General features: G+C 53.8%; 1 protein-coding gene across 3 annotated transcripts; it reads left to right on the plus strand.

The window, feature by feature from the left end:
• The first annotated feature begins 844 nt into the window (after positions 1–844).
• ABCF1 (ATP-binding cassette, sub-family F (GCN20), member 1) lies at positions 845–15,525 on the plus strand. Of its 3 annotated transcripts, none has more exons than XM_014537243.1 (25): positions 845–987; positions 5,690–5,736; positions 5,895–5,981; positions 6,098–6,230; positions 6,365–6,402; positions 6,481–6,588; positions 7,253–7,324; positions 7,403–7,519; positions 8,730–8,828; positions 9,051–9,173; positions 9,580–9,680; positions 9,774–9,859; positions 10,099–10,238; positions 10,319–10,467; positions 10,773–10,856; positions 11,045–11,169; positions 11,309–11,421; positions 11,552–11,723; positions 11,844–11,918; positions 12,010–12,080; positions 14,150–14,182; positions 14,268–14,436; positions 14,600–14,664; positions 14,744–14,816; positions 14,920–15,525. In XM_014537243.1, the coding sequence occupies exons 1-25, from the start codon at positions 915–917 to the stop codon at positions 15,084–15,086; spliced, it is 2,520 nt and encodes an 839-aa protein (XP_014392729.1). In that variant the 5' UTR covers positions 845–914; the 3' UTR covers positions 15,087–15,525. The 3 variants fall into 3 exon arrangements, with proteins under 3 accessions (XP_014392729.1, XP_005863309.1, XP_014392728.1); XM_005863247.2 differs by having other exon boundaries at positions 6,101–6,230; XM_014537242.1 differs by lacking the exon at positions 845–987 and adding an exon at positions 5,024–5,221 and having other exon boundaries at positions 5,694–5,736.
• The last annotated feature ends 1,726 nt before the right edge of the window (positions 15,526–17,251 follow it).

The raw sequence follows: 17,251 nt of genomic DNA on the forward strand, positions 1-17,251 counted from the left end.
GAAGGGTGTCAAATAATGGGCCCCAAAATATTTCAACATCTAGACTTCAGGAGGAGACACCAGGAAGTGAGGGAAAAGGGGAGCCACTGAGATGGAAAGGAACCCTGGGGAGAGCCCTGTCCCTAAAGAAAACGAAGGCAAGAGGGAGTGGCCATTTGTATTACATGCTGCTGGGAGAGAAGGGTAAGGACGGACGCTGACCCTTAGCAAGGGCGACTTCAGGCCATATGGGGACAAAGGCAGGACCTAGTGGCTTAAGGAGACTGGGAGCGGACGGGCTGGCAGGCACGTGCTCCCACACCTGCTAAGCCTTAGCAGCTAAGGGGTAGTGTTAGAAGTGAACCAAACCTTGATGTGGGTGTATATATGCCAGAACTTACCAACGGGGACGCTTTGCAGTTTGCCTGCCAATTTATTGTATGTGCATTCTATTGTGTACTAACCTAGTACAGCTTTTACCAAAAAAGGGGGGCTTAAGCTCCACCGCACCATGTTAGGCTTGGAGTGGACACCTCAACACCAGACCGACAAGCCTTGGAAGGCGGACTGCGCCTTTCTGTCCCTACGCAGACGTAAGGGGCTGGTCGTAAGTAGCAACCACTTTTTTAAAAAAGGTGCGTCCAGGCCTTCCTTCCTACTAGTCAGAAATTAGTGATGCGGCGTCAGGGAGCCCCGGAGCGTGGCTTCCCAGACCTTCAAAAACGCTCTGCCAAGGTCGGAGCCCGCAGACCACGCCCGCCCGCGCAGGCCACGCCCCCATAGTCGCAGACACGCCCCCAAGAGGACGCTAAGGCGCGTACGTGCGCCGCCCGGGGGCGGGGTCGGCGTGGAGATCCTCCTCTATTCAGAGACCCACGCTACCGGAAGCGGAAATAGCACCCGGCGCCGCCAGAGTAACCATAACTGCCACCGCGATGCCGAAGGGTCCCAAGCAGCAGCCGCCGGAACCCGAGTGGATCGGGGACGGAGAGGGCACGAGCGCCGCAGGTGAGGCTCGTGGGCCGGGAGGCAGCGAGAGGAGAGAAGAGTGCACCTGCTTTAGGAGAGGGTCGCGGCCGCACCGGGCCCTGCGGGCTACTGCGCGTGCGTGCATGGGGCGGAGACGTTTGCCCCGGCGGCGGCGGGTTTGGGGTGGAGGCGACGGGAAAGGTGACGCGTGTCGCGCACGAGCTTAAGTGGGACAGGGTAAGAGAGGAGGAGGAGCATATGGAACCGAGGGGCAGAGGGGAGGCCTGAGAAAGCCCTGGCACCACACTGTACACCTCGCAGACCGATAAGCTGGCCTGGACCTCCCGCCGCCGCCCGCGCGACCGCAGGCACAGCTCCTTCTCTGGGGGACGGCTCCTTCCTGGCTCTTTCATAAGGCGCCCGAGTGAAGATGCTGGTGTTGGAATGGGGGTTAAGGGTTACTTGGAAACAGCGAGTGTTTGTTGAACACCTGCCTTTAATTAAGTACTATATATACTGTAGTTTGGAGAGGGGAGGAAAAAATATAAAAGACATCCTCCCAGGCTGGAGGACACTTCAAGGGGGAGGTAAAATGGACACAATTCATCGCAGTAGGTACACAGTGATTCGTTTTACAAGCATTATTGGATGCCTACTGTATACCTGGTACTGTGCAGAGGAACTGGGAATGTAGTAATCTATATCTATATCCTATATAATAAAACCCTAATATGAAAATAGACCGAATGGCAGAATGACAGGTCGCTATGATGAACACTGACCACAAGGGGACAGACGCTCAACACAGGAGCTGCCCTCTGGTGGTCAGTGTGCTCCCACAGGGGGAGCACAACTCAGCCTGAAGCCAGGCTCACTCCCCTAAGCCGGTGGACATCCCCCAAGGGGTCCCGGACTGCAAGAGGGCGCAGGCCGGGCTGAGGGATACCCCCGCAGTGCATGAAATTTCATGCACCGGGCCTCTGGTATATATATAAAAGGCTAATATGCTGAGTGTCAGACTGTTGGACCATTGGACTGGTAGCTATGACGTGCACTGACCACCAGGGGGGCAGACACTCAACACACAGGCATGGAAACATGGAACAGACTGATGAATCTCAGGGGAGGGGGCAGGGCGGGAAGAGATTGACCAAAGTTCTTACATGCATGCTAGAGGCCTGGAGCACCGGTGGGGTCCCTCGACCTGGCCTGCGCCCTCTCACAATCTGGGACCCCTTGGGGGATGTTGGACTGCTGGTTTTGGCCCAGTCCCCACAGGCCAGGCTGAGGGACCCCCACAGGGCCGGTTTCAGCGTGATCCCCGCAGGCCACGTGCACCAGGCCTCTAGTAAAAGATAAGCCTTGCTGGCCTGGCTGGTGTGTCTCAGTGATTAGAGCATTGGCCTGTGTAGCGAAAGGTCACAGGTTCGGTTCCTAACCGAATTGGGGCGCATGTGGAAGGCAACCAATCAATGTGCCTGTCTCTCTCTCTCCCCCTCCCTACCTCCTTTCCACTCTCTAAAAATCAATGGGAAAAATATTCTTGTATGAGGATTAACAACAACAAAGACAAGTTAGTGAAGACCTTGGGGGGGGGGGGGTAAGGGTTGGGGGGGGGGGAAAAGGAGGGGATGGGGATATCTGTAATACTATCAACAATAAAAAAGTAATAATAATTTTTAAAAAAGAAGCCTTGCTTTGAAGGGGCAGCCAGTCCAGTGGAGGGGACAGAGCATGGATCGGACAGTGGTTGACTGTTTGTGAGTGAGCTTGGGAATGCTGCAGGGCTGGGAAGGGAGAAGAGGCACCTACTCAGACGGGTGCTGGGAGTGTCAGCAAAGGCCCCCCGGCGTGTGTGAGCGAAGTTCCATTCTTAGAGGATCAGTATGAGTTTGTCAGGGGAAGAGTATTCCAAGCAGAGGAAGATGTGTGTGCAAAGCTGGTTCCCACAACTGGGTGAACGATGGAGTTGGAAAGATGTGCAGGATACAGGTAGTGAAGGCTTTGTACGCTATTCTGAGGAGTTTAACCCTAAAGACATTAAGAAGGTGGACCTATTGAAGCGCATAAGGAAAGATACAGTCAGTTCACCCTGGCAACGCTGAGCAGTGGAGAATAGCTTGAAGGGGTGGCGAGTGGAGGCAGGGAGACTTTTGCAGCTTCTCGCTATGACCCAGATGAGACGAGGTAAGAGAGTAAGCCAAGGTGGTGAAGACTAAAAAGTTATCACAGAAATGGTATTGACCAGAACTGGAAACTGGCTGATAAGTACCTCAGTGGGGAGGAGAGTATTAATGAAAAGTAGTATGGGCTGTAGGGTGGGGAGTGGTACGAGGTAGGTTTTTTATCCTGAATTGGAACTTTCTGTGGAATTTCTAAGAGAAGATGGCAGGGGAGAGATCTATGCTACAAGGGAAGATACAGGCGAGTGTGGTTGGAGTGTTGGATATGGGTGCAGATTGAAGCAGAAAAGGGCAGGGGATGGAGATCCAAAAGAATCTCAACAATGAAGGGAAATAGAGGAAGGAGGCTGGGAGATAACAGAGAGCAAACCAGGAGCAAGGAGGATTCCTGTCGTTAAATAACGAGGGGAGAGAAGTAAAAGGTAGGTAGCATGGAATGTTGCAGAGAAGTCAAGCAAATCCGGACTAAAAATGTACTTTTGGGGTTGAGCAATTAAGGAGACAGTAGCAGCTTTGTCAGAAGTCTCATTCGGAGGTGATATCCAAAGCAGATTGCAGTGTTTGAAAAGGAATGGGAGACAAGGAAGTGGTATGGACTGTGCTTTTCAGAAGACAGGATAGAAAACAGTGATTGGAAGAGGATTGGAAGATTAAGTAGAGTTTTATTTGTGAAGCTAGGAGCATTTGAGTGATGTGTAAAGGGGAGGAGCCTCTAGGCAGAGAGAGGTAAGATAACAGCTTTAGCCACACTTAGCCTTGTTGTGTCCTTGGTGATGTATACTTTCTCACCATTGAACCTGTGCAAGGCTTTTCCTCTCCCTGTAGCCAGGAGGGTCAGAGTGATGTTTACAAGAGATTTAAAAGGAGAGGTGGGACTGTTGGGTTAGTCCTTGGGGAGAAAATAGCATCTGGGATTTGTCACTCCTAGATACTGCCAAAGTGAGCTGATCATGTCTTTCCTTCTCGTGTACCTCAATGGATCCTCCTTCATCATATCTTTAGGATTAGGCTCCTTGGAATCCTATATAATAAAAGCCTAATATGCTAAGTGTCCGGTTGTCTGTTCAACCAATCAAAGCGTAATATGATAATGATATGCTAAGGCTGCTCAACCGCTCGCTATGATGTGCACTGACCACCAGGGGGAAGATGCTCCGACCAGTAGGTGAGCTTGCTGCTGGGGTCTGGCCAAACGGGACTGAGTGAGATGGGCCAGACAAGCCCTGGAGCCCTCCCACGGTCCCTCCCCGGCTGGCAACCTCCTGTGTTCCTCCCCAGCCCTGATCGTGCACCGGTGGGGTCCCTCAGCCTGGTCTGCGCCCTCTCGAAATCCAGGACCCCTCAGGGGATGTCAGAGAGCCTGTTTCGGTAGGAGAGCCGGTTTTGGCCTGATCCCGCAGGCCAGGCCGAGGGGCCCCACTGGTGCACAAATTTGTGCAGCGGGCCTCTAGTAGCATATAAAGCCTTTCATTATTTCTCCTGTGCATCTTTGCAACTCCATCACACTAGTCACCCAGTGCAGGGGCCAGATTGTGAAATGTGTTCTGGATGGAGGACTTCCATGCCTGGGGCTAAATCAAGGAGCCAGGAGAAGCCACTGTCCAGAACATAGGGAAACAGCTATAGCAGAGAAGGTGGGATAGGGCCCTTTTAGTCGGAAGGGATTGTCCTCATCAATCACCAGTTTTAGGCGTAGTAGATGCACACTAAAATTTTCCTAGGTAAATAATTGCTGTGGGTCACATGGACTTCTGATCTGAGCAGTACTTACTGTTAAAGCAGAAAGCCATTCGTTTTTTTTGTTTGTTTGTTTTGGTGGCCTTTTTTTTTTTTTTTAAGCTAAGTGATTACAGGAGTGCTTTTGGATAGGAGGGGATGGTTTGGAGGGAATATGATGGTGGACAGACCTAGACATGAAGAGAAATCATGAAGCTGCTGGTTGCCTTCTGGTCTGATGGTGGAAGGGAATGGGGAGGTAGACATAGTTCACTGCCTTCAGGGGAACCGGGATGGACAGAAGGGAAGACTGGAAGCCGTTCGGTCAGTAAACTTTTATTGACTTCCCCCTTTGTGCCCTGGGAGCACCGCAGGTGGCTGTGATGAAAGACTGCTGAGTGTAACACAGTGTGATTTGGGCTAGAATGCTCGGAGTTCATTTCCTTAGAGAACCATCTCTGTGTGGCTGCACGTCTCACAGACACCATATCCCAGTTGAATTCATGGCTCTTTGTTCTGCCTTGGGTGGCAGGGGTGGGAAGAGGGGACCTTCTCTTTCATTAAACCTCAAGTTAATGAGTGGCACTAGGAGCCCAGTTTTGCTAGCTACAAATATAGGAGTCATTTGGAACTGCTCTGTCTCCCTTCCCATCTCTACCTTCACCCTCCGAATTCTGCTTTCTCCCTCCCGATGCCGCCCTAGACCAGCCGCCTGTGTCTGTGGCGTGGGACAGTGCACATGTGTAGAGAATGATAAGTGAGCTAGAAACACAGTGAAATGGGGTCGAGGCCATCTGAGGGCTTTGCAGGGGAGCATTCACAATGTCTGCTTCACCTCCTAGACAGAGTGGTGAAGAAAGGGAAGAAGGACAAGAAGAACAAAAAGACGGTGAGGAGATGGGGTTGAGGATGAACTTGTTCAAGTGTTTCCATGTGAAGGTATTGGGAGGTCTGGGGAGAAAGCTTGTCGAGAGAGGAAGCAGGCGTGGGTGGGAGGGAGGGCTGGGTCATCGGAGCCCTGCTGACCTGTACCTGAACTCTTGCTAGTTCTTTGAAGAGCTGGCAGTAGAAGACAAACAGGCTGGGGAAGAAGAGAAAGTGCGCAAGGAGAAGGAGCAGCAGCAGCAGCAGCAGGTACAAGTGTTGGGGCCCACCAGGCCTCGCCACCACGTGGGTGCAGCCGGTGATGGGACTCTGAGGCAGAGGGACGATAGGGACCTGCGCCTCAGACTCTTCTCACTCTCTGCTTTCAGCAGCAAAAAAAAAAACGAGACACCCGAAAAGGCCGGAGGAAGAAGGATGTGGATGACGATGGCGAGGAGAAGGAACTGCTGGAGCGTCTGCAGAAGCTCTCGGTGCCCGCCAGTGACGAGGAGGAAGAGGGTAATGATGGGAGTGGGGCCCGCAGCCCTGAGCCAGGGTGAGGGTGTGCCTCATCCCTTCATCTATGAGTTGTTTTAGATTGAAGAGCCAGAGTCATCATTCTCTTTCCTGCCTGATCTTGTTTGTCATTTCAGTGCCTGCCCTGAAATCCCGAGGAGGGAAGGAAACCAAGGTGAGCCATCGCATGGTCAACCGGCCCCGCGTGCGCAGTCTCGGTCATCCACTGACTTCTCTGCCCTTTCATTCCCAGGGAGGCAATGCTTTTGCAGCCCTGATTCAGGATCAGAGTGAGGAAGAGGAGGAGGAAGAAAAAAACCCTCCTAAGCCTGCCAAGCCGGAGAAAAATCGTATCAATAAGGTGAAAGTGATGGCCCTGCCAGGTGCGCCCACCCCACGCAGCACCTTCTGGCCGTGGTGGGCCAATTCGCTGGCTTGATTTCCTGCTCCTGGGCTAGCTCTTCTAGTCTGTCTTGCTTAAACTATCAAATTCAGCTTTTTAAAATACTCTTTTTATAACTTGGAAGTCTACAGTGATTCTGTTGCTTTCAAAGTCAAGATCTGAAACAAAGGCCTTCAAGTCTTTGCTCTTCCATTTGGGAGTCTTCCGTGTGCGTACCTTTCAGAAGGGCCTGACCGCACTTGGCTTCCAGCCGACTGTGTAGCCTTTGCTCTGTGCCGTGTACTCCGTCTTCCCCGGACTCTCCTCCAGCCCCTCCGTCACCTCTCGCGTGTGCCCTCGAGGAAGCCCTCCAGCGCAGCTGCCACCGCCCCTGTGGCTCGCGCCTGGCTCACGCCTGGCTCACAGGCCAATGCTCTTGTTTTCTCTTTACTCTCTAATCTCCCATTGGAGGCAAGGGCTGTTCTGGGTCTCACTTTCTCCCTAGTCCCACTCAGCGCAGTGAACTCCTCATCCTAGATCCCGAGAAATGCTTGTTAAGCAACAAGGTAGCAAATCAGCGTGTGTGTGTGTGTGTGTGTGTGTGTGTGTGTGTCTGTCTGTCTCATCTCCATGTCCTCTCCAGGCTGTATCTGAGGAACAACCAGGACTCAAGGGCACCAGGGGAAAGGAAGAGAAGTCAACAGGGAAAGCCAAGGTGAGGGAGGAAGTCAGCAGGAGAAGGTGCTGGTCTCAAGACTTGGAGCATTTCATCAGCCTGTCTCTTCTCTGCTAGCCTCAGAATAAATTTTCCGCTCTGGACAATGAAGGTGAAGAGGATGGAGAAGAAACACTAACAAAAGAAAAAGAGCCATCTAAGCAAGGGAAGGAGAAGGCCAAGAAGGCAGAGCAGGTGTGTGTTCTCATGTGGAGGCGGCCGGGGTCTGGGTGCTGGCACTGCACCCTGCGGGAGTGGGCAGACTTCTGTAAAGGAGTTGGCACATAGCAATATTTCTGGCTTTGCAGGCCACAGACAATCTCTGATGTATATTCTTCTTCCTCTTTTTTTTTAATTTCTTTTTCTTTTTTTCTTATTTTAGAAGAGAGAAAAGGGTTATAACACACTATGGCAGGTACCAGCTCCCTAATGAGTATGAGGAAAGATGACAGACAGTCCATTCTGTCTAGGAGCTGGGAAGCCTGTGTTTCTGATCTGGGCACTTCCTGCCCTCGCCAGTGAACCGAGACCCACAGGTTCTTCCCGAGAACTCTAGCACGCCAGGACAGCAGCTGTCAGGATGGGACTAGTCTCGGGTTCCTCCTTTTTTTAAAAACAGATATGTAAAAGTATTTTTGAATATGTAAAAGCCATTCTTTTTTTAAAATACATTTTTATTGATTTTCAGAGTGATAGGAAGAGAGAGAGACATTGATCAGCTCCCACCCTGCCCCTGCACAGTTCCCACCGGGACTGAGCCCATAAGCCAGGCATGTGCCTGACCAGGAATTGAACTGGTGACCTGATTCATAGGTCAACACTCAACCACTGAGCCACACCGGCTGGGCTAAACCATGCTTACCTCAGGGCCATATAAAAACAGACCTCAGGTCTGATTGGGCCCCTGGGCCACAGATTACAGCCCCTGATCCAGAGAGGAAGAGACCTGGCACTGGATTCAGACGGTCTGTGTGTGTGGCCTTGAGTACATCTTCCCTCCTCGGTTCTCAGTTACCTCATCCGCATGGGACGCAGGAGTCCGTGGTCTCCGCAGTCCCTGTATGCCCCGTGCCTCCCGTCCTGGCTTGCTGCACCCTTAGCGCCTGTGGCTAGGGCTTCCGGACCCCTTCTCTGCATGTCACTGTGTGCGTTCCAGTAACACCTGGTGCGTGAGGAGAGGGACCCCAGTCACGTGGTGTTGGCAGTTCTGGGTGCAGGAGCACAGGCAGTTTCCTGGGTCCTCCGCTGGTGCCGGGTCCCATTCGTGGTGGCAGAAATGGACGAAGGAGACCGGGTGGGTGCGAGAGGGCCACCACAGTGTCCGCAGAGGGGAAGAACTGGCGGAGACGGCGTAGGTGAGCTCTAGAAGGGGCCCTGGTTTTTTACCACTTCTTGGTTCTCACAGGGTTCCGAGGAGGAAGGAGAGGAGGAAGAAGGGGAGTCTAAGGCCAATGATCCCTATGCCCACCTTAGCAAAAAAGAGAAGAAAAAGCTGAAGAAACAGGTAAGTCCTTGGATTCCTAGTGGGAAAAGGTAGGAACATTTAATATTTTTAAGCTTCAGCTAGAGGTTCTGTGAACCTGGGGACAGGAAGGAGAGCTTTGAGTGCTGCCTCAAGTAGAACAAGCAGAGTGAGGAGAGCGGTGGCTCTGGGGGTGTCTGGGGACGTGGGTGGGATCGTGGTGGCGGAGCTGAGCTGGCGACAGTGGTTGCCCCTCCTCCTCAGATGGAGTATGAGCGCCAGGTGGCGTCGTTAAAGGCCGCCAATGCTGCTGAGAATGACTTCTCCGTGTCGCAAGCAGAGGTGTCCTCTCGCCAGGCCATGCTAGAGAACGCGTCTGACATCAAGGTGAGGGTGTCTCTCCCCGCGCAGGGACGTGCCTGTTCTTGGCGGCGTGGCCCAGCAGCCAGGGGCGTGGGTGTGTGCGTGGGTTTGCGCGGCTCGTCCACAGTGGGAATGCTTGGAGGCGGTTTCCACACCTGGAGTTCTGCATCTTGAGCGAGAAGATAGAAAAATCAGTAGAAGTAGAGGGCCCACCCTTGGAGGGAAGTTGTGGGACAGGCTGGATGCATAGGGTGTGCACGAGCTGTTAGAGGCAGTGGACAGGGAGAGGCCCTGCAAGGTAGGAGGGGCTGTGCTGGAGGCCTCGACTTGTCAGGGGTCCCCCTGCAGGGAGAGGCTGTAGCCACCAGCTGGGGGGAGAGCCTCATTGTGCCCATTCCTTCCCTCTGCACCGCTTCCCTGGTGGCCGCAGCTAGAGAAGTTCAGCATCTCTGCCCACGGCAAGGAGCTGTTCGTCAATGCAGACCTGTACATAGTGGCCGGCCGCCGCTATGGGCTAGTGGGGCCCAACGGGTGAGGAGAGGAGGGGCTGGGGGGAGAGGGGGCGAGGCTGGAAGGAAGAGAAGGATTTCTCAGTGCAGCCTGGTCCTGATTTCTCATCCCCAGCAAGGGCAAGACCACTCTCCTCAAGCACATTGCCAACCGAGCCTTGAGCATCCCCCCCAACATCGATGTGCTGCTCTGTGAGCAGGGTGAGGCTGTGGGGCTCCGGGGCGCTGGGAGAGGAGCTGTTTGAAGGGGGCTTGGAAAAGTCATGTGGGGAGCCTGGGAAGTGATGCTACAGCAGGGGGAGAAGTGTGGGACGCAGGGCGTTGCATTCGGAACAGGCACATAGAGCTGGGCAGGGTCAGGCAAACCAGAAATAGTGCTGAAGGGCAGGGGGCCTAGGACCCTGACCCCGGGGTGGCCTGACTGTCCTCCCCACCCCCAGAGGTGGTAGCGGATGAAACACCCGCAGTGCAGGCTGTTCTTCGAGCCGACACCAAGCGATTAAAGCTGCTGGAGGAGGAGCGACAGCTTCAGGCGCAGCTGGAGCAGGGCGACGACACAGCAGCTGAGCGGCTGGAGAAGGTAGAGGACGCGGCAGGCTCACAGGCTGGGCCCTCAGGGTTCCTGTGACGTCGGCCTGTGACCTCTTCTCCCTCTCCCAGGTGTATGAGGAACTGAGGGCTACTGGCGCGGCAGCCGCAGAGGCCAAAGCCCGGCGGATCCTGGCTGGTCTGGGGTTCGATCCTGAAATGCAGAATCGGCCCACACAGAAGTTCTCGGGAGGCTGGCGCATGCGTGTCTCCCTGGCCAGGTGGGGGCTGCCCACCTACTGCCCTCCCTTCAGCCTCAAACACCAGGCCCTTTCCCTTCTTCCCATCCTGCCAAGGCCAGCAGGGAGGTTCAAGGCTGACTGCTCTCCCCTCCTTGGTGGTGTTGGGCCCCAGGCTCCTCATGTCTCTCCCTGGGGGACATTATTGATGTCTTCTGCACAGGAGCTCCTCTGAGGAGAGATTGGGAAGGAAGTTCATGGTCTCGGGCTCCACCTACTGGGGCTGCTCTGGGGTCCTCTGAGCAAGGTCTCCCGCTCTGACCCTGCCCTTGGCTGCCCCCCTCCAGGGCGCTGTTCATGGAGCCCACGCTGCTGCTGCTGGACGAGCCCACCAACCACCTGGACCTCAATGCTGTCATCTGGCTCAACAAGTGCGTCCATCGCCCTGGCCTTCGGCCTCGGCACCGGCAGTGCCATGCTGCCTCCTTCTCTGGCTCTCCCCATCTGCCCTTGGTGCTTGGTCCAGCCGGCCCTCCCTCCCTAGCCCCCACCTGTCTGCTGCCCAACTGAACCCTAACGTGACCATTGTGACCTTTCCACACTCTGCTCTAAAACCCAGCTACCTGCAGGGCTGGCGGAAGACGTTGCTCATCGTCTCCCATGACCAGGGCTTCCTGGATGACGTCTGCACTGACATCATCCACCTTGACGCCCAGCGGCTCCACTACTACAGGGGCAATTACAGTAAGTGGGCTCACCATGGTGAGGAGCTGGGCCTCAGAATCTGGGCATGGACGCCCGTAAGTCTCATCGCCCTCAGTCCTGATCACCCCCTTGGTTGCTGGGAGAGGGGCACCCACTGATGTCCATCCGCTCTGCCCAGTGACCTTCAAGAAGATGTACCAGCAAAAGCAGAAGGAGCTGCTGAAGCAGTATGAGAAGCAGGAGAAGAAGCTGAAGGAGCTGAAGGCGGGCGGCAAGTCCACCAAGCAGGCGGTGAGCACACGGGGTCTCCTGCGATGGGGGCTCTCCTCAGGAGAGTGGACAAAGAGACACTCGGACACCAACCTGCATTTCAGGGGCCACTGTGCAGGTGAGGGTTTCTCCCTTTCCCCTTTCTCTGCAGGAAAAGCAAACAAAGGAAGCCCTGACTCGGAAGCAGCAGAAATGCCGACGAAAAAACCAGGACGAGGAATCGCAGGAGGCCCCCGAGCTCCTGAAGCGCCCCAAGGAGTACACTGTGCGCTTCACGTTCCCCAACCCCCCGCCGCTCAGCCCTCCTGTGCTGGGCCTGCACGGTGAGCCTCTGAGCCCAGTAGCGTGGGTGGAAGCGCGGGCACCCGTCCTCCAGGGCCGGGACACAGGGCCCTGAAGGGTAACGGGAAAGAAAAGAAGCTGCTTCCTTTCCTGGCTCTCAGGTGTGACGTTTGGCTATGAGGGGCAGAAACCACTCTTTAAGAACCTGGATTTTGGCATCGACATGGACTCAAGAAGTGAGTTGGTGTTGGGTGGCCAGAGGAGGCAGAGCAGGGGCCACAGGGAGAGGGTGTGGGGCCTCTTTGACCACCTGCCTTGCTTCCGCAGTCTGCATCGTGGGTCCTAACGGTGTGGGGAAGAGCACCCTGCTCCTGCTGCTGACGGGCAAGCTGACGCCGGTGGGTCCTGCAGCACCTTGGAGGACGGCGGGAGCGCTGAGTGGGGCAGCAGTTCCCGAGGCTGGAGCTGGGAGCCTGTAGGGCAGAGGGAAATACAGAACTTGCAGAGGGCTCCTGTCCCTGCGGGGCTGCAGGGAGCGGTTTAGATCCGTTCAGGGAGGAGAGCCAGGAGGATGGGAGCTGGAGCTGGGAGCCCGTGTGCTTTGATTAAACAGGAAATACGTTACTTACAGAATGATTCGAATGGCATAAGCCAAAGAGAAATCTAGAGATAATCAATGTTAACTTTGATAGATAGCTTTCTCCTTTTTACCTTTGCAAATGTGCATACCCTTTTTGTTTTGTTTTTTGTTTGTTTTTGTTTTTTTTTTTAACGAAAATGGACTATCACATGAATTGTTCTGTAGCCAGGTTATTTATTTATATTTTAAAGAATAGCTTATTGCCCTAGCTGGTTTGGCTTAGTGGATAGAGCATTGGCCTGCGGACTGAGGGGTCCCAGGTTTGATTCCGGGCAAGGGCACGTGCCCAAGTTGCAGGCTCGATCCCTAGTAGGGGGTGTGCAGGAAGCAGCCGATCAGTAATTCTCTTTCATCATTGATGTTTCTTAGTTTTTTTTTTTTAAATATTTATAATTTATTTTATCTATATATAAAAGCCTAAGTGATCATATAACCAGTTGCTGTGATGTGCACTGACCACCAGAGGGCAGACTCTCAATGCAGGAGCTGCCCCCTGGTGGTCAGTGCGCTCCCATGGCCAAACTCCCATGGCCCATCCCCCCAGCAGGCCAACCTTCCTCGGCCCCTTCCCCCAGGCCCCAGTTGGGGGAGGGGGCGGTGACAGGCCAACCTCCCGCAGTCCCTCTCCCTGGCCGGCTGGCCCCCCAATAGGCCTCGATCGCCCAGGCCAAGGGACCCCCCACCCATGCACGAATTTGTGCACCTGGCCTCTAGTTTTTAATATATTTGTATTGATTTCAGAGAGAAAGGAAGAGGGAGGGAGAGATAGAAACATCAATGATGACAGAGAATCACTGATTGGCTGCCTCCTGCACACCCCCTACTAGGGATCAAGTCTGCAACCTGGGTATATGCCCTTGACCAGAATCAAACCTGGGACCCTTCAGTCCATAGGCTGATACTCTATCCACTGAGCCAAACCAGCTAGGGCTCATCATTGATGTTTCTCTCTCTCTCTCCCTCTCAACTTCCTCTCTGAAATCAATAAAAATATATTTTTTAAAAAAGAAAAAAGAATAGTTTATTGATTTTTAGAGAGAGGAAGGGAGAGAGAAAAGAGAAACATCAATGTGAGAGCACAACATCTATGGGCTGCCTCCTGCATGTCCCCCACTCACAATCAAGTCCTCAACCCAGCATGTGCTCTGACCAGGAATCAAACTGGTGACCTCCTTGTGTGTGGGATGGTGCTCCAACAAGCTGAGCCATACCAGGTGGGCTTGTAGCGGTGTTTCCAGATAATACACATGAAGAATTTTTCTTTACTAGTAATTACGTAGATCCTGCCCCCAGGCTGTACCTAGACCAGAGGGAAGGCCCTCCTCAGCATCCCCAGCCCCAGAATTGAGTTGATCTCAGTCATAGGGTTATTCCAACTTTTACTGAGGACAGTACTATAGCAAGCATCCTCTTCGTGCATCTCTGTGAATTTAGTTTTCCTAAATGTATTGCCCTTGGGACTTCAGCAGTGCACTGCCCTATAGAACTTCAGATGGGTGGTGGCATCTGTTCTCCCTCCAGGAAAGTGTTGCAAGGGCCCTTTCCCCTCAGATCTTCCCGACCTGTCCTTAACCCCTATCTGACCTGGGGCCCTGAGAAGGGGCTGTGTGCGCACCCACTGGGAGGGAAGAGGCACTCCTGAGCTGTGGCCGATTCCCCTGGCCTGAGTCTGGTGTGCCTTCGTCACCCTGGGGAGGACGGCCGTGTTCCCGCTCGCACCGGCCTGTTCCCCGTCCCAGGCTCATATTTGTCTCCCCTCAGAAAGTCAGGCTGTGGGCCTGTAGCACCTTTTTCCTTCCTGTCTCACCCCTTGCTCTTTGCTTGCAGACTCGGGGGGAAATGAGAAAGAACCACCGGCTGGTAAGTCGTCTTGGGGAATTAGGGAATGAGAGTCCGATACAGGAAGCAGGACCTTCCCTGACCCCTTCCCTCTCCTTTGGGGCAGAAAATTGGCTTCTTCAACCAGCAGTATGCAGAGCAGCTGCACATGGAGGAGACGCCCACTGAGTACCTGCAGCAGGCCTTCAACCTTCCCTACCAAGATGCCCGCAAGTGCCTGGGCCGCTTCGGCCTCGAGAGCCATGCCCACACCATCCAGATCTGCAAACTCTCCGGTACTGCCATGGGGCCGAGGCGGCCTTCTCAGCACCCCAACCCAGGCTGTAGCTAGACCAGAGGGAAGGAGACCCGAGGCTAGGGGGCTTCAACACGCACCCGAGTGACCTGCAGGAAGGGGAGGTGGCCGAGGTGTGATGGTCTCCTTTCTGTCTGCCGTAGGGGGGCAGAAAGCCCGAGTCGTGTTTGCGGAGCTGGCCTGTCGGGAGCCCGATGTCCTGATCTTGGTGAGTGAGCCGGACTGCAGGGGCGGGCACATTGCAGGCGGGAGTTCTGCCGCTCAGTCCAGGAATGCCTCCTCCACAGGATGAGCCCACCAACAACTTGGACATCGAGTCCATCGACGCTCTGGGGGAGGCCATCAACGAGTACAAGGGCGGTGAGTCCCCTCGGAGCGTTCCCCTCCTTCCCTGGGGCCAGCTGCGGTGGCCTCCGCTCGGCTCCCTTCTTTCACACACTGATGGCTGCTCCTTCCTTCACAGCTGTGATCGTCGTCAGCCACGACGCCCGGCTCATCACGGAAACCAGCTGCCAGCTGTGGGTGGTGGAGGAGCAGAGTGTCAGCCAGATCGACGGCGACTTTGAGGACTACAAGCGGGAGGTGCTGGAGGCCCTGGGGGAAGTCATGGTCAACCGCCCCCGAGAGTGACCTTCCTTCCCTCCCCGGTGGGCTCCACAGGCCAGGATGCCACTTGGCTGCCTTTCTGGAAAGACTCATCCGCTTGCTTTTCTTCATATAAATGAGGTGGCCTTGTGCCTGACACCCTCTGCACCAGCAAAGGTGACGTGACCTTGGTTACCGTGGGTTCGTCCAGCCAGACTTCTGTGGCTAGTGGTCCCGAGTCTTCTCGTTCCTCAACTGCCTCTCGTCCACCTGAGGGGCTGTGGCCCTGGGCTCTGGCAGTGCTGCTTTTTCCGTGGATTCCATGCTGACCTGGTGACCATGTGAAGGGCTGTGGCAGCTCTGCTGGGGAGAGGGGGGCCTGCGTCGTGTCTGCGTGAAGGCTGGGGCAGGAGAGTGCTGCTGACCTTGAATGTCCCTGTGCCATGGGGAGGAATAAAGGAAGGTGTTGCTGCCCATTCGCAGAGTCATGGGGGCTGGGGCTGTGGGTCTTGCTTCACTTTGTTTGTTTCCTAGCAGCATTTAGTATCCTCACTTCCCACCAATACGAACGGCTCTCACGTGCAGTCTCACTGCACCGGGGCAGTGCTGGCTGGGTGAGGAGCCCCCTCCTCCCCCACCCTCAGGACACTCAGGCCTCATTGTCCAAGGTCCCCCGACATGTAGAGTTGAGGGCATGCGGGTGGGGAAGGCATGTCTTCATGCGGTTAGGGGAAGACGTGAGCACATGTGGTGATGGGCCAGTTGCTGGCAGGCAGCTCTTGGTTCGGGCTGCTGTGTGCTCCTAGAAGGAAAGGCTATCTGGGGCTTGATTATTGGCAGGATCACTTGAGAGTGGACCTTAAAAAAGAATAAGGATTTGAATAATGAGGGAACAGAGCCCTTTCGGAACCTAGGAAAAGAGCATATCTAAAGCTTAGAAGGAAGAAAACCAAAACGGAGCTAATGAGAGAAAATGACTAGAATGGCCACTCCTTCTTAGCCTTAGATTGGAGAGGTAGGCTTGGAAAGTAAAATGCAAATGGCAGGTGGTGGGTGTGATTTTTAGGTAGTGAGAGAATCACTGATTGGCCACCTCCCACACGCCCCCCTCCAGGGATCTAGCCTGCAACTTTGGCATGTGCCCTGACTGGGAATTGAACCGTGACCTAGTTCAACCACTGAGCCACATCAGCCAGGCCATGTGAAGTTTTTGATCACTAATTTCAGATGTTCCAAAATAACTAATGGACAAGAGCACATATTTTATTTCTTCATATATATAGATATAGATATAGATCTGTATATCATATATATAGTATCTATATATATAAAAGGCTAAGTGTCCATCTATCCAACCAGTAGCTATGATGTGCACTGACCACCAGGGGCAGATGCTCAATGCAGGAGCTGCCATTATGTGCACTGGTCACTTAAAAGTAAATGGCACCAGGGACCTGGCGCCACCAACAAACCAACACTCGGCTTCCCCCAAATGGGACACAGGCCCCACCGCACCACCATGGAGCAACAGCCCACCAAATCGCAGCCATCACTACCAAGACCCCATGGCACAAAATGCGGCCCACAGCCCAGTCCAGAAACAGTCGTTGTGGGCGCCGGGTAAAGACATCACGTAGCAACACCAGCTTCCTCTCCCTAGTGACTAGCCTTGGAGTTTCTAAAGCCCAGGAACACAACTTCCTTTATAGCCAGGTGCAAACATTTTACAGTTTGACCAAATGTCTGTGAAGTGTTTTCCCATGCCTCATCTTATTTGATCCTCACAGAAGTCCTGGAGTAGGTAGATAGGAGACTTGAGGGAATCCTATTTTCTTTTCATTAGTCGGAAAACGGAGATTTAGAAAGTTTAGAAACTTGACTCAACTGAAAAGAAGAAATGGTGGACCTTGAAAATGACTTCAGTTTTTCTCGCTGCACAGAATATAGTCAGACACTGCTGCAGTTAAATATTTTACCCTTTGTTCTTCCTGTTTGATCTACAATAATAATCTGCTTCATGTTGATATTTATTGCTGTGTTGCTGACAATTACCTAAAAGAGAAGTTGGGGTGCTTCACTGGGCTGGAGAAAGTTTAGCTAAATCAGAAAGCAGGTCTAAGCAAGTTCTATCTACACTAATAAAAGACAAACATGCAAATTGACCGTACCTTTGCTATGCCTTAAGCCACACCCACCAGCCAATCAGAGCG

Source organism: Myotis brandtii, unplaced genomic scaffold (assembly GCF_000412655.1).
Source record: "Myotis brandtii unplaced genomic scaffold, ASM41265v1 scaffold1750, whole genome shotgun sequence".
NCBI lineage: Eukaryota > Metazoa > Chordata > Mammalia > Chiroptera > Vespertilionidae > Myotis > Myotis brandtii.